The sequence below is a fragment of the Typopeltis vanoorti genome, chromosome 6, assembly GCF_054136105.1.
Source record: "Typopeltis vanoorti isolate ZY-2024b chromosome 6, IOZ_Tvanoo_1.0, whole genome shotgun sequence".
Classification (NCBI taxonomy): domain Eukaryota; kingdom Metazoa; phylum Arthropoda; class Arachnida; order Uropygi; family Thelyphonidae; genus Typopeltis; species Typopeltis vanoorti.
The window spans coordinates 14,971,689-14,998,077 of record NC_143554.1 but is presented as its reverse complement, the minus strand read 5'-3'; the positions used below and the strand labels follow the sequence as shown (position 1 = coordinate 14,998,077).

At 36.5% G+C, this 26,389-nt stretch overlaps 1 protein-coding gene across 1 annotated transcript in view; it reads right to left on the bottom strand.

Moving 5' to 3' along the window:
- The window catches only part of Vps13D (vacuolar protein sorting 13D), a 1,260,195-nt gene that overhangs the window by 1,033,254 nt on the left and 200,552 nt on the right, over nucleotides 1-26,389 (bottom strand). The window contains exon 16 of the mRNA XM_090393926.1: nucleotides 10,772-10,861. Within this exon, the coding sequence (XP_090250052.1) occupies nucleotides 10,772-10,861 (90 nt within the window). The remainder of the gene's footprint in view (nucleotides 1-10,771; nucleotides 10,862-26,389) is intronic.

Below are 26,389 nucleotides of genomic sequence, written 5' to 3'. Positions count from 1 at the left end.
GGGTTAGGGACCACGAGATGGCGGCACATTTGAGCCATCTCTCTTCACTGTGTACCGCTTAATTAGTGATAGCCTTGGGCCATCTATCTCTGATTGATACCAGTGGAGATTGAACTGCCCACTCAGTCTCCAAAAGTTAGATAGGGCTAAATGGCCTCGCCTACTTCCCGCATACGGGAATAAAAAGGCGTTAGCTGATTTTTTTTTTTTTTTTAGTCTGTATAATTGCAGTTGTAGCTAAGGTGCCGGAGATGTTGTTGAGGTCATAGTATTCCTTATGATGGTCAGCATGGATTTGTAAAAGATAGGTCTTGTTTTAGCAATTTATTTACATTTTATATGAAGGTAACAAAGTATGTTAGATAAGGAGGAATCACGTACAGTGATATTTTTGGACTTTGCAAAAGCATTTGTTAGAACATGATAAGATGGTGCTACACTTGACCACACTTTGACTCTGGAATGTTGGCTATGGAGAGAGGTTGAAAGAATGTGAACTGTAAAGTTTGGTGGATGGTAGGAAAAGAGATGATGATAGGCTAAAGATATTTAAGTTAGCAAGTGATTTTATCACATTGATCCAAAGGGGATTATAAAAAGAGTAGAAGGCAAGATTGTAAGAACGAGAGGTCAGCCTGGAAGTGAAGAGTGGTATGAGGAATAGATTTTTTACATGGAGAACTGTCAGCAAATGTAACTCATTACCAAAATATGTTGTTAATGCAGCATGTGTTAAGAATTTCAAGATTCCATATAATAAATATGTTGTCAATTGAACGAACCTCCCATGAGTGTGCTGACTCCTTGAAGGATGTAATAATAACAATTTATTATCTTTAAATTTTGGTAATACAAGATACAACTGAATTGTAGTAACTAAAATATGAGACAGACCTGTGAATGCAAATATGTAATCTACACTGGGTAAACTGCAACTACAGAAATACTGCTTCTTATCGCCTGCTATAGCAGGATGGGTGTTCATAGTGAGGTCGAATGTCTTTTATAAACTCAAAGAGGGCCTGCAAATTAGGACAGAGAAATCAATATTTAAGTCATCATTTAGAATCATTGGCATTTGATAATTTTTCTTCGACAATGCAGCATCATCAGAGGCAGTGGCGTACCAGGGGGGGGGGGGGTTTGGCACTCCCCAAAGGGGAAAAAAATACTAGAAAATTTTCCAAAAAATTTTTCCTGACTAAAATTCATTTTTTTATTTGTGCTGTGTCTTCTGTACTACTTATGAAGTAGCGGTTACATAAGGTAGGAATACCCTATAGCTCTTGGGAATCACGGCCGCTGTGAACACAAGGCGAATGAAGTAGTGCTTGGACAGACCAAGCGCTACTTCGTTTGCCTGAGCCAGGTAAGAGGAGATCACAGCATCATGCATTGGCGATCATTGCAGATGCTCAGTCATAGTGTTATATTTACTCTTTTTCTATATTTTCCCTTTTAGCCTTTAAGGTTATTCTGTACTTAACTCGTTGTACTCTTAAATCTTTCCCCTTTTTAAACAAACAAAATCTTTGGCTGCGCTTAAGTTTAATCACGTGTAGGATACTTAATGATTAGGGCTTTGTCCTAGAATGAGACGCGGCCATTAAACATATCTTCTGAGACAGACCACCTGATAAGCATTGACAAATTTATTTTTTTAACTGTGCCAGCCAATACCGAGGATAGATGAGATTCTTATCCAGGATGGCTCTTTCAGAGTGATACACAGTAACTAAACTACAATAAATATCTAACTTCTGTTCACTATATTTTTGCGTGCAGTCATGGTCCGCTTCATTAAATTATATATGTGGGTTCTTCTCACTAAGTTCGATAATATTTTTTTATGAGTGGCTGTTTGAATTCATATACTAAACCAGATCAGGCAGGTACTAAGAAACATATTTTTTAATTAAAGAAATGATACATGAAAGTCTTACTACTAGGTAATCTGAATCAAATTTTAGTAAGACCTCTGGTTCATTACTACTAATACAATACATGAACAAATTTGCTTGGAACACCTCTATATGTAACTTAACATTATCTCATCACAAGTTATCACTCATTCTACACTCACGTGATCACTAGTTATAACACTTAACACAACACAATTAATTCATACAAAACAAATAGAGCCCTTCTAGGCAGACAGTTCTCAAACAAAGATGGGTCTATGCCAAGTTGGAGACAGTTCCTAAAGTTGCATATAATAAGTCCACTACACAAATATTCGTTGGAAAACACACAATTCTTTAACTGGAAAATATAACACAAGGGTCTACATTACCATCTCTGAAATGATACTCGCTCCTTTCTTCTGCCTTGTCTGGGCATCAAGGCTTCTTAGTCTGCTGCTCGTCTGGTCACCTTCGACAACTGTATGGCCAGATTCTCAGCGGGAAGGGCGATATGGCTCAGGAGCTTAGTCAGAACGGATGGCATCTACTTGGTTTTTCCGTCGCACGATATAGCATAGCTATCTTAATCCAAGGAAATAGCTAGCCCTATTCCATATGCTGCGGCAGACGACTCATACCTTCCACAGCCAGCCTGGAACTTCTCCGTAGGTGCGGACTGGACCAACGTCCGAGAGGTCAGGAAACAGGAACCAAAAAAAGCCTCGAGTGGGGATTGCTTGACCTTTTTGTTTTCATGCTCTTCCCGGCGTTTCTCGTATATCGCGATGCCCGCCAACGCAGTCACGTGGGTTTTCGTCACAGCATCCAGCTCCTTCCACTACATTGCACATGTTTTGGGCGTTTTCTTTGAAAGCACTCTAGTTTCTCTTTCTCATAATCCCCCCTCCGGCACACGTAACACTGGATGGTCAAAAGGTGACTCTTAGACTCTGGTTTACAGATTTTGCTATTTTATGACACACAAAATTGGGTTCTTAAATTAATTCAATACATTAAATAATTTCTCTATCAGACCCTTATACATAACAGGTTAGGTCTTACAATTTTTTTCATTTGTTATATAATTTCTTACTCCTATCTTAGTGTTATATACATATATATACATTTCCAGTTTATAGCCAACACACCACATTCTCTGCCTATTTTCAACGAGAGTTGTTCCTGAATAAATAAAAAAAGGTAATTCTTTTTCTTGGTTTATTCAGGACACAACAATAGGTTGTATGTGATGCGTAGTGTGTATTCTCAAATTGTCTACTCAACTTGTCCCCTCTCCCACCGAGATTAAATCCTGAATGCGCCACTGATCAGAGGTTATAAGACAAAGTAAAAGAAATCTATAATATCTTTAATCAATTGGTCTGGAGAAATATATATGACAGTGTTGAGTACAGTTTGTCTGTTAGGCAAAAAGACATTCAGTAGTGCAAATCTCCCACTGGCCTGATGACTATAGATATTCTCATAGTTTGCTTGTAAATAATATTGAGATGGGGAATAATAACATGTGCATTATTCTTTTTTGATGTGCATACTTGTCCTGGGACATACTGTAGGACATACCACTGGTTAGTAAGAGCCAAAGTACCTTCCAAGTCAGGCATGTTCCAGAAGACTGGATGGCAGAGGAATCCCTAGTGTGTTCGCAGAAAAAACATCATCTCAGTTGGATGATCTTTTGGAGACTAGTGAGAACTCGCATGATATGCTTTGGGGAGAAGTCAAGGTTATAGAAGTATCTCGGCTGAATTAGAAGACCAAGAAACTCATGGATATCAGATTCAACATGGGATCTAATCAAAAGAAGTTGTCTGGAGAAACAAAGAGACACAGTGACTGAAGAATATAAGAGATTACATAGAGAAATCAGAAGAGCCATCAGGCAGGACAAGGAAAAATTTTATACTAATAAATGTGAAGAGATAGGGTTCCAGATGAGGAGACAATTATAAAAGGGTGCTTCATTTAGTTCATGACCTAAAGTGAAAGTTTAAGCCCAACTGAATGTCATCGAAGACAAGAATGGAGAAGTACTAACAGAAAAACTGGAAATCAAAAACTGATGGAAAGAATACTATGATGAACTGTACAGCAGAGAGGATAAGGAAAATTGAGAGGAACCATCTCACCAAGAAAATTTCAAATTGGAATGCTTGAGGTTGAAAGAACAGTTAAACATTTGGAGAAGTCAGGCTATCTGGTCTCAAGAATGACTCTCTCTCAGATCTGCAACCATAACTGTTGAGGTTGGGAAGTGCTTAAAAAGCAGATGATAATTTTAAGAGTAGTCACTTGGACCTATAGTTACTATTGTGTAATACTGATGTCTACTTCCATTTAAACTTATGTGAAGGAGTATCTAGAGCAGGGCTTCCCAAATTGTGTTCTGGGGAAAGTGAATAAGTGTTCCATGATGTCAGTGACCACACCGTGTATTTTTAAATGTGGAAGTAATTCGAGAAAGGGAATACCACTGTTTATGACCAGTCATAAAAATTGCCTGGAAGCCGATTACAACAATGGACAGCATATGCTCTATTTCTCAAAACTGAACGAAATAATATCTGTGTTGCAAATGTCAGTGCCCAAGCTGCATATTTTTAAACATGGAAATATTCATGAATTATTGTTAATTTTCACGTATCGAAATCTTTCAACATTCGGGAAATGGAATACCGCTGTTTATGACCAGTCATAAAAATTGTCTGCAAGCCGATTAAAACAATGGGTGGCATATCCTCTGTTCTCAAAACTGAACAAAATAATATCTGTGTTGCAAATATTAGTGTTCAATCAGCAAGGAAGTATAAAGAAAATTTTTCCACTGAAATTGAAGATCAATGTCTGTATCCGGTTCTCAAATCTAGTAATACTGAATACTTTCTTAGCAAGTTCGTACTGTAGGGTGAAAGTGCTCGCTTCGAAACCATAGTGCTGTGATTTTTTAAAAGTAATAGGCCTACAGATTTAAATTTTAATATGAATAAGAGACAAGGGACTTTGTTTAATTTTAGCGTTAAGAAATCTCTTATTGTAGGCGTTTGTGATGCAACAGATAGTGATTCATCCAACTCAAGCCTAATAGCGATCTCCAGGATGTACAAGAGGAGGGGAAAACTACCAGCATACAGGAGAAAAAGTCTGCATTCACTCGTAAGTACTTATAATAATATCATAAATTTTTCTCTAAATCAGGAGTAATTTAATAAAAAGGTGGCACACCTTTTGGCAATTCCTATAGGTAAAGATGACCTCGCTATTGCTTCTGCCTTGTATCTCCACGTCTGGGCCTGGCTCCCAATGAAGAGAACTCAATAAAGGTCGAAACTAGTCTGGGTAGTGGCCCTTCCCTTAATGCATAACATTATACATATCTGCAAGGAGATGTGTTATCAAAAATTTGGATAATTTGGGATGTAATGAAGGTCTGCTTACATCAGCAGACCTTCAGCCCAACGGCCAAGAACACCTACTTAGCCTGCTAGAGGCACCATCAGGACTTTTAGGAGAACAATAGCTTCATCTCTTAATTCTCAGTTACTGTGTTGTAGTGCCTACGTGCACGTGCCTTTTTTTGCAAGTTCCTTTTGAAGATGGCAACGTGACGTTGCCGAAATATCAGAAATATTTATTAAAGTGTAATTTAATTTATATTCGTATCTACGTTGTTCAATTCCTTAAGTGATTTAATAATCCTAATATTACTGTTGTGATTATTGTGTTATCTTTTAGAGTTTCTCGAATACATTTTTCTAAAGCTAAGTTAAAAAAAAAATGGATGGAAGGGCATCTCTTTGCTTTAATCCTGTTTTAATATCAAAAGGTTTAGATCTAATTCCATTAGCCAATACCATGTTTCAGCTATTAGATCAGTGGTGTAAATTTTTATTAAACATATCATCTTATCAGATTTTCTCAGTTCATCTAATGCTCCCTAAAGGCCCTCCTCCACTATGTTATTGTTGATAGAGATGTTTTCTCCCTGGAGCAGGACACCAGAGAGTACAGAGGATTTGAAATTGGAAGTGATTACTATTTAGTCTTTAGCATAACAAAATTGAATTTCATATTGAAAAGAAGAACATCTAAGAAAGATTTAAATAGAATAAAAGTTGAGCAGTTGAAAGAGTTTGAGAACAAGAACCAAACCTTGGAGAATCATTGGCCAGCCCTGAAGAAAACACTCATTGATTCAGCCAGAGAGGCAAGTGATGAGATTGTCTGCAAGGATAGAAAAATCAGAACTCCATGGTGGACACCGGAAGTTAAAGAGGCAGTGAAGGAAAAGAAGAAAGCATATCAAAAGTTCCTGGCAAATAAGTCAGCTTTTACTCTAACAGAATACAGAGACAAATGTAAGAAAGCTAAACAGTGTGTAAAACTAGCTAAACAAAAGTCATGGGAGGACTTTGGCAAGAATATAGAAAATAAATATCAAGAAGGTGGCAAAATATTCTGGAGGTTGTTGAAGAAGCTTAGGAATGGAGGAAAGAGTGCTGTAAAAGGAGTTAGAGATGATAAAGGTGACATGAAAACAGGAGAAAAAGATATCCTTGAAGTATGGAGTAATTATTCGAAAAATTGCTAAATGAAACAAGCAGTGATAGCACACTGATAAAAAACACACTCAACAGGCATGCAGTCAGGAATACATATCCATACTTGAAGTAGAAAAAGCCATCAAAGGCCTGAAATGTGGAAAGGCAGCAGGAGTAGTTGATATTCAACCAGAAATACTCAAATATAGAAGTATAAAAGTACAGTGGCTACACTGCATAGTTCAGAAGGCCTGGACAGAGGGACGAATTCTGGATGATTGGAATAGAGCTCTCATAGTACACATATATAAAAAGGGAAATAAAACTGAATGTAGTAGAGAAATACATCTGAGAATTACAGAGGTATTTCTTTACTGAGTGTTCCTGGTAAGATTTAATCAAACATACTTGAGAAACGGTTGAGAAAAATTGTAGAAGAAAAGCTTGGTGAAGAACAAGCTGGATTCAGACCAAATGGAGGCTGTCAGGATCAGATCTTCACTTTACCAGAAATAGTTGAGAAATCATGATAATATAACAAAGATCTGTATTTAAGTTTTGCCGATCTGAAAAAAGCATATGACAAGGTGCCAAGAGAGAAGCTATTCAATATGCTACAGTTATATGGTGTTGTCAATGGGAAATTATATCAAGCAATACTTAGTCTTTATTTGAGTTGTAAGTCAGAGTTAGAATTGAAGTACAGGAAAATGGTTAACGTTAAATCTGGTGTCAGACAAGGTTGTACGTTATCTCTGTTATTCGTTATCTATATGGATGAAATTATGAAGGAAAGTGGTACTAAATCTGATATCAAAATTGGAGATGTTAATATCAACTCTTTGCTTCATGAGAACAATGTTATACTTCTAAATAAATCTGCTACAAGTCTGCAAGATTCCCTGACTAAATTAAATAATTGCTGTAGTAGATATGGTATGAAGGTCAGCAATAACGAGACAAAAACAACGAAAATAAGCAGAAGCACTAAAAATATCAACTTCATTGTGAATGGAGAACCTATAGAACAAGTGAAACACTTCAGCTACTTAGGCAAAATTTTTAGTGAAGATAATAAATTAATTATGGAAATAGATAACAGAATCCACAAAGCTGGTGTGGTAGGAAGTAAGAATAAATTTATATGGAATAAGAGAGAAATTACTCAAAACACTAAATTAGCTATATACAATATAGTGTTCAAACTAATTTTAACTTATGGATCTGAGAGCTGGGTCAGAAGTAAAACACTTGACCAAAGAATAGAGACTGCAAATATGGGAGTCCTGAGAAAGATTAGGGGCATGAACAGATGTCATCAATGGCAATATCGTATTAAAAATGAGGATATTAGAAAAGAACGTGACATTGTCAGCATCCAAGAATGCGTTAGCAGAGCTAATCTCAGGTGGTGTGGTCACTTAAACAGAATGGGTGAGGAAAGATTGCCAAAACAAGTGTTCTCTGCCAGGTTGGCAGGAAAAAGACCCAGAGGAAGATCAAAGTTTCGGTGGATTGATATGGTAAAAAGTTCCTTAGAAGATAGAAATATAAGATCTGATAATGTTGGAATCTTGACAGGTAACAGACTGATTTGGAGGAAAATTGTAGATAGGAAGTTAGTAATGATGTAAATTTTTAATGTAGTACTATCATATCCTGTACATGGCAGGAATTTGATGATGATGAAAGAAAAACATTAAATATCTAGAACACAGATATAGGAAATGCAATAAAACAAAAACATAAGGCATACAAGTCACGCCTCCAAAAACATAAAAAAAAAAAAAAAACAGAAATATAGCTAAAATATAGCTAGAACAGAAAGCTCACTGAGATTCTTGGTTCATATTTGTTAATAAAATAACACATATCTTACAAAATATTAAGATAATTAAACAATGAAGAAAGAGATAGAGCACAAATCAACATAATACAAGAGAAGCAATGGATAGAACATTATAAGAGTTTATAGTATGACTCAAATTAAATAACAGGAAATAAAATTAGTATTATTGTACCAAAAAGTAATGAAGAAATCAACACTAATGTAGAACCAATAAAATTGCAATAACTGAAAGAAGCAATAAAAATATCAAAGAATAGAAAATCAACCGGATTCGGCAAAAATACAGAGCTTTGGAAATATGGCAGAGAATATTTACATCATAGATTCTTAAAATTAATAAATAACTGTTGGAGGAAATATGAGGTTCCATCAGATTGGTTAAAAGCTAAGGTTATATCTATATTTAAGAAAGGAGACTGAGATGATCGTGGAAATGACAGAAAAATAAGTTTATTAAATACAGGTTACAAAATTTATAGGGTGTAAGGTATGGGTAGTAAGGGTAGCATCTTTGCCTGCTCAGCAGTCGCATCAAAATATTTAGTGGCTGGGTGGAATTGATCCCCACTGCTCATGCAACTGTCACTTATGGCTCCAAGTAGCTGGCAGAGTGCACCAGCGGCCACACCCTGGGACCGTGCCTTGACTGGCATTCAAAACTAAGTGAGGGTATCAGCATTTTATGCTGTAGTGAAGGAGAGCGTCTCCTCCTTGTTGCGCTTGAAGACTGGAATGGCTGAGTTAGCAGATGACCAAAATTTAATTTGACAATGGTAATTAAGGCATGAAAGCAAACTATGTTACATAGTCCGGGCACACTCTGAGACAAAACAGAGATGTGGCCAATCACTGTGGAAGAGATAGAAACCTCACCACGTAACCTTCTGTAGTAAACCATGAAACACAGAACTATGTCGGATTTAAGAAATAGAGACAAGGTTGGACCCTCTGCAACTTTTGTTTCTTGGAAACATTACAGAGAAGAAGAGAAAGGAATATAAGATGGATACTATGAAAATAGCATATGATGAAGATACCTTAAACCCTCCAGGGAGGGTATCTCCTGATCCTTCACGTCTGTAAACCAAGAATCTTCTCTTAAGGCTTGCAAACTCAGAATGTAAGGACCTTATATATAAAGCTGGGAAGTTAGATAATCCTTATACAAAAACTTGAAGCAATGAAAATAAACATTGCTGGTATCAGTGAAGTCAAATGGACTAATAGTGGAAATTCTTCTAAAAATTCACATCTTTAGAAGAATAAAAATTCTTCTAAAGATGTGGATCTTTAGAAGAATTCTTAGAGTTGCATGGACTGACAAAAAAACTAATTTAGAAATATTAGAGATGAATGGAGAAGATAGGAATCTGTTGAAAACCATTAGGAAAAGGAAAAAGGTGATGTAGATCGGTTGTCAATTCAATGTTGCATTGTATTGTGGTACTAGTTTACAGGAAACTGATGAATCTAGGGATCTGGGGGATGGTGAATGATGGTGGATAGAGATTTGGAATTCAGAGGACATACTGCAAGAGTTGGCAAAATAGTTCAGAGGATTATTAAGTTGCTAAAGAACACACTGAGAAGTAAAGATAGAGAGGTTATTATCCTTCTTTATAAGGCTATGATTTGGCCACAAGTTGACTACTATGCATAGATTTGGTCACCTGTGCTTGGGGATCAAGGGGTGGCAGAAAGGATTCAGTGACTAGTAACAAGTCTGTGGAATGTTCCCTATGATAGTAGATTGAGGTTCTGTGGGTTGCAGTGTTTAGCTGACAGGCAGAGTAGAGGGGATATGACAGAAACTTATAACTAAAGGAATTCTATAAGATTGACACAGAAGAAATTTTACAATACATTGGGAATAGGGAGAAAACAAGGAGTCACAGCTGGAAGATATCTAAGAGTGTAATTAGTAAGGGTCTGTAGACTGGGTTCTTTACTTGGGGAATGGTGAATCAATGGAATGGATTGCCTGAGGCACTTGTGACTACCCACAACAGTGAATAGGTTTAAGGAGAGATGTATGATAGGTATGGTGTTAATGGATAGAGTGGGTCTCTAATGATGAGTCTTTTGACTCCATGGAATGCCCTAATAATAATAAAACAAATTTTGCTAAAAATAAGATGGGAGACATGTTGAAAAAACAAAGTATTTTACTGAAATAAATGTCGAAGAAATACACATCATCCTTTGATCATGTGCTTTGCATTTCTTTTATTAGATGCTAACGACCTAGTCATGTTTAGTGTATCCAAAACAAAATTTTATATAATTTTTTTCTCACAATTCTGAATTGTGCACAACAGCCATTATAAAACATACTTCCACATTAAGTATTTCAGAGCAGCAGCTAGTTTTACTTATTTTCACATTTTATTTCTAATGATTTTATATCTGCTTTATCCATATATCATTTTGAAAATAAAACTGAATAAAAAGATACTTACAACAATGGAATTTTTATCATATATATTTTCTGGCACAATGATCTGAGGAGCAGAGAGAGACAACTGCACATCCCATCGACTTCTCTCCCACTGAAAATAAACATTCAGCAGTTACAAAATATGTATATATATATATATATCATGTAGCATTTCAAACTTGAATTTTTATCTATAAAACGGTAAAGTGTATCTGCAGAATATTCCATTAGTATTTATTAATAATCATCATATTATACACTCATACAATTTAAAAAATAAAGAAAATTACTTGGTCTTTTTTTTTGTCTTTCTACCCCACCTGCTCCTAAAGGCATACATATGCACAATCCTTTAATAAGTGGAATTATAGAAAACAGACTGTAGAATGTCAGAAATTTATGTGATATAAATTATATAATTATTATTCATACAAACAAAATTAGAGTCACATAAAGGTCAAAGCTAGATAACTAACTGGGAAGACATTCACACATGGATGTTTCAGGAGCCTAGAGAACTGAATGCAGCTTCTGCATTAATGGCCACTTCTTAATTTCTCTTACTGCACACTATTAGTGGCTATTGATCAAATATGAGTAACAAATGGATACTGAACAATGAACAAATATTCAATATCCATTATTGAATATTTGGTCAATAATGGATGAATACTGGATATTAAACAAATAAGGAAAAGATGGCAATTTGAGATTTAGCAAACAAAACTGTATTCTGCACTGAGATACAGCAAAAGACAATGATGGTAGAAGATGAAATAGCATACAGCAAGGGCATTATCAGATAAACAAGGCCACCTACCATACAGAACAAATAGCAAAAAGTCAGCTACTTGAACCAGCTTAACATCAGAACAATTCAAGATACGTACCATCAACATAAGATGTTATCAGTGGACAAGAAATGTAACAAGCAGAAGAATTCAAAAATTATCATATTGACATACTCGATGTTACTGAAACTAAAAAGACACCTTGTAATATAACATCTTGTAATTTCTTCTAAATGAAATTACAAGGTGTTATATTAGGACAATCATTATCAGGAAAAGGAAGGAATACCTATAGTATTCAACACTACACAGAAATGTAATTTTTCTGAAATAGTAGGCAGTTTGAAGCAGAGTGACAGTCAAATATCAAAATCTAGACAATGAGACATTTGTTTCTATGATCAAACAGAAGGCTCTACTTAGAAAGAGATGAAGGAGGCTTCTGGGTCACTAGAGAAGGCAGCTGACAAAGAAAAAAGTTAAGGTCAATATCTGATGAACATCTAAACAGTTGAGTATGAATTAAATACTAGATATATGGAAATATTTTGGTAGAAATAAGAGAAAAGCTAATACTGAGAAGAGAATTCTGGATTTCTGTTCATGACATGAATTGGTCATTACTACACATTTGTACACATCACTGTTTTCCAACAGAGATGTGTACAAATTCACATGATGAGAAGACATAAGAAGTAAAAAAAAATTAAATGACTGTTTTTGTTAATAGGAATATCATCATGCTGGTTCAAACACAAAAATACAGATTGGATCTGAAATAGGAAATCATTACCATTTAGTTTTGAGCAAGATAAAACTAAAATCATATTAAAAAGGAAGTTAAGGAGACAGTCATGGGGGAAATAGAAGGCATACAGGAGGTTCTTAACAAGTAAGTCTGTTTTTGCTCTAAGAGAATACAGAGAAGAAAGAAGTGAAGCAGCATATAAAAGTTTGCTAAATTAAAGTTGTGGGAAGACTATGATAAGAATATAGAAGATGAATATCAAAAGGGAGGAAATGGTACAGAGAGGGAAGGAAATGGAATTTCCATGCCTATTGCAAGATAATTACAAGAAATATATGATGGAAGATGCCTCCTCACTTTAAGAGGACTGAATATGGTGACAGTAGTAGAGAATTTTTTGTAATCAAGGTAACCACTTTGCTTCAGATTGGGGAGAGGGATTGTGCAGTCTTGATCTGGAAGGTAACAAGCATATGGAATTTGTTAAGAAGGTGTTATTGTGCAGGAGGTGGTATCAGGAAGTGAAGTAGATATTCAAGCAAACATGAGCTGAGATCCCTGCACTAAAACAACATAGATATTAAGTTTAATAAGATTAATATATTTCATCTGCCATGGCCAGCTAGATGGTTAAAGGAAAGCTGTATTAGATTGCATATCTAGAGTTAAAGAGGATAAATGAGATGTGGGTTTAATGAATTTGTAGCATCATTAGAAATTCCAAAAGAAGAAAATGTTACTGAGGATATATAAGGAAAAAAGTGAGCAGTAGGCAAGAAGGGCTGAATCAGATTTATGAGAGAAAATCATCTGAACAGGCCAAAGGAAATTAGATAGTTTTCTTTCAAATATGTAGTAAGCAAAAGGAAAGAATAATGATGGAAGATACCTTTAATACACACTGATGGTAAATTTAAGAGAGAAACAGAAGAGAGTCCAATTACTAAACAATCCTGCAAGTGTGAATCATCCTAGTAGAGAAAATACGACACCAAAATGACAATGACTAAGAAAAGAGGTTGATAAACTCAAAGTATTCAGGATATTAAGAAATCTCGATGTGAATACAGACATGGGATTGGATGAGATATCAGTACAAATGTTACATGAAAGTGCAAAGGAAATGGCAGTGTCCCTGATAAGACAGTTTAATGGAAGGCTCAGAACTGCTAAGAGAGAAAAATTATTCCATTACACAAAGGATGCTCCAAGACTGTGGTTTCAAATTATATACCAATTAATATTGGTATATATTAGGAGTTGTGGTTAAGCTATTAGAAAAGTTGGTGAAGGGCATAATATTTATGCCCTTAATCAACTTTTCTAATCCGCCTGCTGTGGGATAAATATTAATAATACTTATTCCACACACAAGAGGTTCAAGAGCCTACAGCATTTCATTGTATGTGGGGAACAGATACGGATTGAGAAAAAAAATCGATTGACATTTTTCTTGAAGAGCTAGAGATTGAAGTTGCAAGGAAACATAAGAAATGCTGCTCCTAAGGACAGAGACAGATGGAATAAATGAAGTACAGGAGAAAGAAATTCAATGTGTTTGCAGTTGTACTTAAAAGGGTGGTTGGCTAGATGCTGCTCTTGTTTTAACAGGCCCAATGGAGAAGCAGATGAAGGATGCTTGCCAGTTCACCATGGAAGAGCCTGTAAAAGAGAGACAGAGCTGGAACACTGCACCTGTGAGATAGAGGCTGAGGTAAGGATCATCTATGAACCAAATTGCTCTCCTCTAGGTGGCATCAAGGTTTTTAGGAAGGTTTTAGGTGTGCCACAACAAATGTGTGAACAGTATTCTAAGGATGAGTGGATTTGGGATTTGTATAGGTTTAGTAGCAGAGTGGATATAAAACAGATTCCTGAGTGGAAAGGAATGCCTAGTTTTTTTTTTTTGTTGTTTTTTTTAGAGGATGAGGTGGTTATGTGATATGTTTATGTCAGGAGAGGCTGGAAGTAAATATCCATCCAAGGAGAGATATCTGAGGATGTCTGGTGACTTCTGTATTACTGAGAGTAAGGAAAGGTGAGCTGAGATCCCTTTTGCAAGAGAATAGGTAAGATTGCATTTTGGTGGCATTCAAGGTGACCAGATTATCCTCACTCCACTGAAGAATGGTATGAAGATCAGTGTTTAAGGCATTGTTGCAGATGATTTGAAGTTTGGGGGACGAGAGAACTACATGGTTTGTAGAAAGAGGGTTGAATGACATGTACTATCATCAGAAACCATGTGGATAGAATTAGTGGTGATTGAGAATAGATCAGTAATGTAAAGGAGAAAGAGAGCAGGTAAGAAAACAGAGCTCTGAGGAACGCCTGCTTTGTGATAAAGCTCAAAGAGAGGGTGCTGTCCACCATGACATCCAGTGAATGACAAGAGAGAAAGCTGGCTAATGAAGTACAGAGGATGGCAGGTAGATTAAAAGAAGGCAGTCCATTTACAAAGCAGACCTCAATGTGAAATACGAGGGTGGTTTGAAAAGTTCTTGGCCTCAACTATAGATAGCAACACTACTGGCAAGTTTTTTTTTTTTTTCTAAGTTGGTACATCTGTCATAAGCATCCATGTGAAATTGCAAGTCATTCTATCAAGTAGTTTATTTTATACAGCTGTCTGAAGCAAAAGTGTTGTCTGTATCCCTTGAAATGGATATAAAATTCTTTGTAAAAGAAGGTTTAATGGCAAAAGAAATTCATTTAAATTTCAGAAATGTTTATGGGCACTCTTCTCCCTTGTTTTCAACAATTAAGAAATGGGCTACCGAGTTTAAACAGCTGTATCAGCCTTGAAGATGATCCACATGAAAGATGTCCAAAAAGTGTAACAACACCAGAAATCAATGATCAAGTGCACAATATGGTATTGGACGATGGCGAGTCAAAGTACGTGAAATTGCTGAAACTATAGGCATTTCAAAAGAACATGTAGGATATATTTTGAAAAACTGCAAATGAAAAAGCTTTGTGCAAGATGAGTGCTGTGCTTCCTCACAGCAGATCAAAAACGCACTGGCACGAAAATCTCTGAACAGTGCATGGCACGTTTTAACAAGAATAAAACTGATTTTTTTGTGTGTCGATTTATTACTATGGATGAGACTTGAATTCACCATTACACCAGAATCCAAACAGCAGTTAAAACAGAGGACAGAAGCTGGTTGTTCAGTGGCAAAGAAGACAAAGTCGGTTCCATCAGCAGGAAAGGTCATGGTATTGGTGTTTTGGGATGCTAAAGGCATTTTGTTTATTAATTATCTTGAAAAGGGTAAAACAATAACCGGGGAATATTATTCTGATCTTCTAACCACACTAGATAAAAAAATTCATGAGAAAAGACCTGGTTTGCAGAAGAAAAAAATCATCTTTCATCAGGACAATGCACCTGCCCACAAAGTTGTTTTGACAATGGGAAAATTAAGGGATCTGCACAATGGATTGTTAGAATATCCACTCTATTCTCCAGATTTGGCTCCCTCTGACTTTTATCTATACACAAAACTAAAAAACTCTTCCTCGCTGGTCAGTGTTTTTCTTCGATTCAAGATGTGAATGCAGCTGCAGAGGGGTATTTTGTTCATTTGTTCATTTTTTCATTGTTAAGCCAAGAACTTTTCAGATCACCCCTGTAAGATCAAAAGCATGGAAATGTCAAAAGCTATGGTGATGTTTCTGTGAAACTTTCCATAGCATGTACCCAGTGGTCAGTGATGTACACTAAAAGATCAGTTGATCTAAATTAGTTGAATCCACACTGGTGAATGATGATTAACTAGTGGTCCTCTAAGTAGTACAGAAGTTGATAACTTTATCCACTCCTTTGGAGAAGATCAAGATGACAGCAACTGGTCAGCAATTAGATGGCAGGCTTTTATCTCTGTTTTTTTGGAATAGGTTTGATATATGATTGATTCCCTGTGTTGGGATAAGTGCCAGCTAAGTATATAAGATTCAACAAACAACAGAGGGCAGGACTCTGCTCTGGTACACAATGTTTGAGTATAGATGTAATCTGGACCAAAAGATTTTTTTTTTAGTATCCAGGATATTTAGTATTCTTTGTGTGCCTTTTGGCTGAAAACCACAGGGTACATATAGTGTACTCAGTTACTGGCAAGGAAAGGACCATTTACCTTCATCTATGCAAGAATTGGAAGGAAAGAGTGATGCCAGGAGGTCAGCATTATCTTTGAATACGTTAATAGTAAGGCCATCCAGATGAGAGTGAGGTGGAAGCACAAGTAGATCAGAAGTTGCATCTGATGGCCTTTCCAAGGGACCAGATGGCAGAGCTTCCATTTGGACAGGAGACAAGTTTTCTGCCTCCTGTCCAAATGGAATACTGGTTTGCATTGAGACCCTCAATGCAAACCACATGCATTAATTCCAGTTCTTTCTTCAACTGCTTTAATACAAAGTCTGTTGATAGGCTTGGAAAGTGGATGAGAATTTTGAGCAGAATGGCATATGAAGGTCTTCATAACAGTGAGGATAAGTTCTGTGACTTGCTCAGTGAAAGTGCCATAAGTCAATAGAGTAGAAGGCAACAGTCAGACCATGGAAAGGAAGAATATTAGTTCCAGAAGTCATCCAACTTAGTATCTTTGTAGTGCTAAAGGACATTAGGTTAAGTGTGATCAGAGAAGATTGTGTGTGGGAGGGGTGACATGCTGTGAAAGTAGAAACTTGCACAAGATTATGATCTAAGCTTCCAAGAGGAGGGGGTGACCATTACAGTGTATCTGTAAGAAGATTATTTCATTAAAAGTACTTCATTAAAAGCGGAGAGAGTTATATCAGAAATTTACTTACAGTTCGCTTTTGTAACAGATAGAGCATGTTTATAGTGTGTTTCAGCATAGACTAAGTATGAAGCTGAGGTTCTTATGCAATCCACCTGCTGCGATTTTTTTTTTTTTTTTCCAACTGTTTTCAGACATCTTCTGTTGAACCAGTGCTTGGAAGCGAGTGATAATTTTCACTATAATAGGAAGAGGAGATGACCTTCATACCAGTAAAGATAATTTCTTTGACTGACTTACTCACTCACTCAGTGCAGGTGTCTGGGGCAGAAAAGCCAAAGCAATATTCAGACCATGGAAAGGAAAAGTAGTAGTTCTGAAGGCTATCCCATTTGGCACCTTTGTAGTGCTAATGGATAAAGCTGGGATTGGATGGAGGTTATTCTGTATGAGTGGTAACTTGCACAAGATTGTAAGTGACTTCTACAATGTACCCAAAAGGAGATCCAGTTAAAAAAAGAAATTCAGGTAGGTAGATGTAAGATTTTCATTAAATCATTGCCAAAAACTACCACATGTCCAACTTGATTGGTAGTGTTGGAAAAGAACACCAAGTTGGAGTTGGAAAGCTTATGTCAGATCACCTAGGATGATGACTTCACTACTGTGAGAGCTGGATTGCAGATAATCAAGCTTCATGAAGAGGTCAGAGCAGTTTACAGAGTTTAGAGATTGGTAAGTACAGCAGAATTTTGGCATTTTCTGGTTGGCATTTCAGATTGAACAAACACAGATGGAAAAATGAATCACAAAAGATGTAATTAGGGCATTGAAGGTTGACTGTGGTTGATGTAGCTGCAATTTAGATTTCTGTCAAGGGTATCAGGCCTGTTCTGTATGTCTGAGTGGTGATGAACATCATTTATGTTGGATTTATGTCATGCATGTTTGTAAAAAGTGGATGTGAAAGTGATTTTTTTTTTGGTAGAGATTCTGGTATGTTTGGAATACTGGTTGGTTTGATTTGTGTGAATGGATGATTAGATTTTGATGTAGATTATTTTGATCACAGTGTCATTGTTAGTCTGTTTCATTTCTGGTTTACTATTGATAAAACGATTTGCAGTGAAATGAGATTAACTCTTGAACGTGATACCCACACAAAGAGCAACAAAGTCTCCTTGCCATAATGTGATCTCGATAGTGCCTACTTGGATTCCCTCTCCATGCTCAATCTGGCAGTGGAATTATACACCAGCTAACTGGGAATCCTAACTAAATACTAATATACTCCGGCCTGGTTGGCCGAGTGGTTAGCGTATCCGCTCTCCAGCCAGAAGGCTGTGGGTTCGAATCCCGCCATGGGCATGGATGTTTGTGATTGTCTGTGAAAGTACTAGTGGTGGTAGTCGGTGGTAGTGTTAGATTGAGGTTGGTGGAGTAGTGAGACGAAGAGTTGTAGAGTAGATGTCCTCCCTCGATGATCTTTGGACTCCCTGGAGGTGTGATATAATAATAATAATAATACTCAAACCTGTATACTATCTGGCTGGCCTGCACTACCACCATTTTTATTGATGCACCATTAAAATGGAGGAGATTCTTGGTCTCTATGTTTGGCAAGCCTTTGAAGATTATCAATCATACTGCATGTGGTGGTAGGCAGAGAAAAGAAACCAAGCCTGTGCTCTGGAAAACAAACATAGCATTTGTCACTTCAGGGCCCCAATAAGTGGTGGTGGTGTTTCACTGGACAATGAAGGTCATATTCCACCTACTGGGTCTAGATGGCATTTCCTCCAGCTAGGAAGATATCCTTTTGCAGTACAAAGGCCTGCTTAGCTGAGCCGTCCTTTTGTGAAAACAGGCTGCACTGCGGGAAGAGGAGGTTGATTCGATAGGATGAGGCAGACTTTGTAAATGCATTTGATAATATATCACTGGAATGGTATTACTTAAATTGGATGAAATAAAAATAAATATGAAGCTGGTAACATAAATAAGAGAATGGCTGTTGGAGAGCATGAGATTAGCATATGATGGAGATGAATCAAAGAAAGATAGATAATTAGGGGTAATGCTACAAGGTTCTGTGGCACTACTCTTCAATTTGTACATCAGTGATATAGTGAACAATTTGAAATATTTATCAATGTTGTTAAATTGGAGAACATAGCAGTTAAACATTCTGTAGAGATCTGCAGGATGATCTAAATAAACTGGTAGTTTGAACCAATGATAATAACTACCAAGTCAATGTGTCTAAGTGTAAGGATGAAGGAGGTTGACTCAATAGGAAGAGGTTGTGTAGTACATAGTTGGAACCACACTGCTAGAAAATTATGATTCTAAGGATTTATGGGTAACAGTAGACAGAATGAAGTAGTTCACATACCATATTGCAAAAGTGGATAAAATATCCTAAAGGATCAAATAACTCTTAAGGATCGATTAATGTCAAAAAACACACTAGCAAGCTGGGATAAGGAAGTTATTTATCTCTCTTTATGAGGTCTGACACAATCTCATCCAGACTATCCTATACAGATTTGTTTGTAAGGTTTTCTTGAGGATGAAAAAGTGATAGAGAGGATTCAGAAACAAGTGATAGAAATGTTGGCTAGTTCACGGATATAAACTGAAGGTTTGTAAATTGCAATGTTTGGCTGACAGGTGGAAAAGAGGATATGACAGAAACACAGAAATTACTGAAAGAGTTTTATACAATATTTGCTAAAGAAATTTATCAATATAGGATGGATTGGAGAGAAGAACAAATTTGCATTTCTTTAAGTTGTATAAGCACATGGCCAGCAAGGATATAGAGTACCAAGTTGTTGTTTTTTTCTTGGAGAGTAGTAAATGAGTGAAATGAGCTGCCAGAAGCAGTCATGAATGCTCATGTTAATGAATGGCTAAAGAACAATATCACAGGCATTGTGTCAATAATAGTGCTGACTACTCATAATGAGTGTCTAAACCCCACGGATATGACTGTGAAGTAACAGTATTTTTTTCACCTTGCTTCCCAGTTGAATATATTATTATACAGATAACTCTCACTATAGCAAACACCACTATAATAAACTGCTGAAAAGTCCCAACCATCCCGAAAGTGTCCAATGAGTACGATGCTATGCAAAAAAAAATTCATTATAACAAACAGTTTGTGTGGTTCCTACAATTGTGCTATAGTGAGGGTATCTCAAATATCATTCACTTCAGGAGGTGAGCACAATATTTAAGATATGAGTGACAGCCAACAGTCTTCTGATGTTCATAGTGCACACTGCTGATATGATAAGGAGTATAATGACAAGTAGAAATAATTAGATGATTGTGCAACCGTAAAAAAAAGCAGTTGTCAGACCATACAAAGACTACTGTGCCTTAGTTATTGGTTACTAAGCCTTTTTTCTTTTTTAGATATAGAGAATAGTAGCAAGTGAGTAGAATGCACTACCAAAATGAGTTATAGATTGTAAATGGATTCAATTTCAAATAAGACAGGTTGCTCACTGAATACTACCTATCATGATAACTCTGTTGGTACCCTCAAGGTTTGTTATACTACTACTAATAATAATATTATTATTTACATTATGACTTGCTTCCTAAACATTTTTTTTTTTTTTTACAAATTAATCTGTTATTTGTGAGATCACAATACTGTCATGTATATTTTGGAGAGGGTCAGGCAATGAGTGACTAAGATAATATTAGGGTTCTGGAATGTTGGCTGGAGAGGATGAAAGAATATGTATTGCAGAATTTGCTGGAGAGGAGGAAAAGAGATGACAGGATAGAGACATTTATGTTAGTGAGGAGATTATAAAAAGAATAGAAGGCTTGATGAGAAGAACGAGAAACCATCCCTGGAAGTTACGTAAGAGGTGGTGAAGAGAGTTGTGAGGAGCAGATTTTTTTACATGAAGAATTGTGGGTGAATTGAATGAATTACTGGAATATGTTGTTAATGCAAGGAGTGTTAAGGATTTTAAGATGCAGTACAATAAATAAGTTGTCAGTTGAATGAACCTCCCATAGAGAGTCTGCTGATTGCATGGAAGTTGTAGTGATAATATTGCTAATTTAGTAGTCTGTCTAATTGCTTTCTCCAGTCCACTGCTCGATGAATGGCTCTCCACACTTCTTCCATTTTGGCCAATCTCGTGCATCTCTCCATCATGAATGTCCATAATATCTTATCTCATTGTACCATCTTATCACTAGTTGACCTTATTTCCGATAACCATTTCTTAGTCCATCCGTTGTCAGACATTCTCATCATGTCTTGCCCAGCACCATTTGTTGCCTTTTATTACTAAGGCAATGTCCATAACTTTGTTTGCTTCCTTATCTAAGTATCATTCTTTTTTGTCTAACAGGGTTATTCCCAAAATGGCTCTTTCCATGTTTGTGTTGTTTTCAGTTTCTCTAGGCGTTTTAATCAGACTCTAGGTTTCACTACCATAGATCATTGTTAAGAAGTATGCACTGGTTATAGATCTTTCTTTTTATGCGGTTTGGTAAATTGCTTTTAAATCATCATCATCATATTCCTGCCATGTACCCTCAAGGGATGTACAGGATATGACAGTACTACATGAAAAAATCACATCATTACTAACTTCCTATCTACAATTTTCCTCCAAATCAGTCTGTTACTTGTCAAGACTCCAACATTATCAGATCTTATATTTCTATCGTCTAAGGCACTTTGTACCGTATCAATCCACCTATATCTTGGTCTTCCTCTGGGTCGTTTTCCTGCCAACCTGGCAGAGAACACTTGTTTTGCTAATCTTTCCTCTCCCATTCTATTTAAGTGACCATACCATCTGAGATTAGCTCTGCTAACGCATTCCTGGATGCTGACAATGTCAAGTTCTTTCCTAATATCCTCATTTTTAATATGATATTGCCATTGATGCCATCTGTTCATGCCTCTAATCTTTCTCAGGACTCTCATATCTGCAGTCTCTAGTCTTTGGTCAAGTGTTTTACTTCTGACCCAGCTCTCAGATCCATAAGTTAAAATTGGTTTGAACACAGTCTTGTATACAGCTAATTTAGTGTTCCACCTAATTTCTTTCTTATTCCATATGAATTTATTCAATTGACTTCCCACCATACCAGCTTTGCTGATTCTGTTGTCTATTTCTATATTTAGTTTACCATCTTCAGTAAAAATTGTGCCTAAGTAGCTGAAATGTTTTACTTGTTCCACAGGTTCTCCATTCACAACACAGTTGACATTTTCAATGATTCTGCCTATTTTCATCGTCTTTGTCTTTTTATTGCTGACCTTCATACCATATCTATTACAACAGCTATTCAATTTAGTGAGAGAATCTTGCAGACTTGTAGCGGATTTATTTAGAAGTATAACATCATCCGCATAAAACAAAGAGCTGACATTAACATCTCCAATTTTGATATCAGGTTTAATACCACATTCCTTCATAATGTGATCCATATAGATAATGAATAACAGAGGGGACAATGTACATCCCTGTCTCACACCAGATTTAACATTAAACCATCTTCCTGTTCTTCCTTCAATTCTAACTGCTGACTCACAACTCAAATAAAGACTAAGTATTGCTTGATATAATGCCCCATTGACACCATATAACTGCAGCGTATTGAATAGCTTCTCTCTTGGCACCTTGTCATATGCCTTTTCCAAATCGACAAAACTTAAATACAGATCTTTGTTATATTCCCATGCTTTCTCGACTATTTGTCGTAAAGTGAAGATCTGATCCTGACAGCCTCTATTTGGCCTGAATCCAGCTTGTTCTTCACCAAGCTTTTCTTCCACAATTCTTCTCAACCGTTTCTCAAGTATATTTGCATAGATCTTGCCAGGAACACTCAGTAGGGAAATACCTCTAATTCTCACATTCAGTTTTATTTCCCTTTTTATATATGGGTACTATGAGAGCTCTACTCCAATCATCGGGAATTCGTCCCTCTGTCCAGGCTTTCTGAACTATGCAGTGCAGCCACTGTAAGACTCTTATACCACCATACTTCAGCATTTCTGGTTGAATATCATCTACTCCTGCTGCCTTTCCGCATTTCAAGCCTTTGATGGCTTTTTCTACTTCAAGTATGGATATGTATTCCTCACTGCATGCCTGGTCAGTGTTTTTTATCACTGTGCTGTCATCACTGCTTGTTTCATTTAGCAGTTTTTCAAAGTAATTACTCCATACTTCAAGGATATCTTTTTCTCCTGTTTTCATTTCACCTTTATCATCTCTAATTCCTTTTACAGCACTCTTTCCTCCATTCCTAAGCTTCTTCAACAACCTCCAGAATATTTTGCCACCTTCTTGATATTTATTTTCTATATTCTTGCCAAAGTCCTCCCTTGACTTTTGTTTAGCTAGTTTTACACACTGTTTAGCTTTCTTACATTTGTCTCTGTATTCTGTAAGAGTAAAAGCTGACTTATTTGCCAGGAACTTTTGAAATGCTTTCTTCTTTTCCTTCACTGCCTCTTTAACTTCCTGTGTCCACCAGGGAGTTCTGATTTTTTTATCCTTGCACACAACCTCACCACATGCCTCTCTGGCAGAATCAATCAATGTTTCCTTCAGAGTTTGCCACTGAATCTCCAAGGTTTGATTCCTGTTCTCAAACTCTTTCATTTTCTTTTCAATAATATTTCTGTATTTTAGTCTACAGTTCACATCTGAGAGCTGCTAAACTTTTATTCGCTTTAAAACTTTCTTACATGTTATTCTTTTCAATATGAAATTCAATTTTATCCTGCTCAAGACTAAATAGTGATCACTTCCAATTTCAAATCCTCTGTACACTCTGGTGTCCTGCACCAGGGAGAAAACATCACTATCAACAATCACATAGTCAATGAGACTTTTCTTGTTCCTAGCCTCTTCTCTCCATGTGAATTCGTGCACATTTTTATGTTGGAACATGGTGTTAGTAATAACCAGTCCATGTCCTGAGCAGAAATCCAACAGATATTTGCCATTATTATTAGCTTTGCTCTTTTCTCCAAATTTTCCGAAAATATTTTTGTATGTCTCACAATCATTTCCTACTCTACTATTTAGATCCCCAGCAAGGACCAACTTTTCCTTTTTCATTGTGTCAGTTGCTTTTTCTAAAGCCTCAAAAAATTCCTCCACTTCTACCTTAGTAGAACCTTCTGTGGGACCATAGGCACAAATAAGTCTCATTGTCCAGTTCCCCATTCTCATATTTGCCCACATTACTCTACTTGAGACTGACTGCCATTCAAGAAGATTAGCCTCGTATTTTTGTGTTGAATACTATGGCTACTCCTTCTTTTCCTTGATTGTCATTGCCTGAATATAACATTTTGTATTTATTGCTCAGAAAGATCTCACCAGTTTTGGTCTTTTTTGTTTCAGTCACCCCTATTATGTCGATCTGGTACTTATCTAATTCCTCAGCTAGCTCCATTTCTTTGCCATTCAGGCTTCTTACGTTGATAGTACCGATCTTTAACTCTGGTGATGTTGAGTTGGGGTTTGTTTTCAGATTTGTTCCAGTAGCTGACTTTTCACTGTTCGCCCTGGCGAAAACAACGGGGGCCTTGTTTAACCGGGCGACGCCCCAGCTGGCATGAAATTTTGTCATGTTGTACCATCATTTTTTATTTTGGTTTAACCAATAAGAATACAATTTGGTCGGCTAAATCCCAAATTGCCAGCCCATCCTCGTTCGTTCAGTATCAAAGTAGATACCCAACAGGGTGCGCCACGAGAAGGTGAGGATTGGACATAAGGTCAGAAGCCCTGGTCGGTTCTCCGCATTCCTTTAAAGGCACTATGTGGAGGTCTCCTCTCAGTTATACAGCTTTGACCCTTAAGCACCCTCTCCAAAATGGTTAAAAACCTTCCATCCTGCTGTTATTCTAGCTGAAATTTCATTATCAAGTTTAAGGTTGTTTGTAATGATATGTCCTAGACATCTGTATGAACTAACTATTTTAATCGGTCTTTGATTTATTTCAATTTGTTTTTGTTTTGGAGTATTTCCACTATATATTATTTTTAATTTATCCATATTTATTTGCAAGACTATCTCCAAACTTACTTCATTTAATTCGATAATCATGTATTCTAGTTCTTTTGGTGATGATGCTATTATAATGATTTCATCATCAGCGAACTGCAGATAGCTTAAGTCATCATCATCAGCAGCAGCCATTGTCAATCCACTGCTGGATGAAGGCCTTTCCAACATTACTCCAAAACTCTCTGTCCATGGCTCTCCTTTTCCATGTCACTCCTGCAAATCTGATGATATCATCAATCCACCATGATTTAGGTCGGCATTGTGGTCATTTTTCCTCTTGTGGAATGCAATCCAGTACTTCTTTTGTCCATTGCTGATCTTGTCTTCGAGCAATATGCCCAGCCCGTTGTCACTTCCTATATTGTCAGACTTTGGTTTGATTTCTTATCCATGTATTCCTTTTGTGATCCAATCTTGTGATACCAAGCATACTTCTTTCCATACTAAATTGTGTTGTTCTTAATTTTTGAATTTCCTTTGCATTCAGTGTCCGTGTTTCACAGTCATATGTCAGTAGAGGAAGAGTACACTGGTTAAAAACTTTTCTCTTCAGGCATAATGGCAATTGGCTTTTGAATACTGAATGTAATTTTCCAAATGCTTTCCACCCAAGCATCGTGTGCATTTTAATTTCATCCATGATATTTTGTTCCATTGATATCTGTTGTTCTAAGTACATGTAATGATCTACTTGTTTAATTTCCTCATTACTGATTTTTATTATTTCTGGTTGGACATAGCTATTGAACATAACTTGCATCTTCTTTAAGTTTATCTTTAGGCCTGTTGTTCTGCTAGCTATTTGGAGCTCATGGATATGAGTCTGTAATTCATGCGCAGTTGAAGTAAAGATAACTATGTCATCTGCAAAGTGTAAATGGCTTAAACATCTTCCATTTATCTTCACACTTTTCCCTTCCCAATCAAGAAGTTTGAATATTTCTTCTAGGCACACTGTGAATAATTTTGGAGATATCGTGATTTTGGAGATAAAAACGTATTTTTTCAAGTTGTTCCAACTGGCGTGCCATTGTTTATTGCAATTGTGCGTGCAGGTTCACGTGAACGCCAATACTGAACAACTGCAGCATGGCTATCTGGGATGTTATAACTTAAATTGTTGTTTAAGTGGACAGGGTTCAGCAGGATTTCTCTTGATTATCTCGGTTTTCTAGTCATTAAATCTATATTTTTTTCATATATATATATATATATATATATATATATATATTATAAAAAAAGAGATTAAATGACTGAAAGCCAAG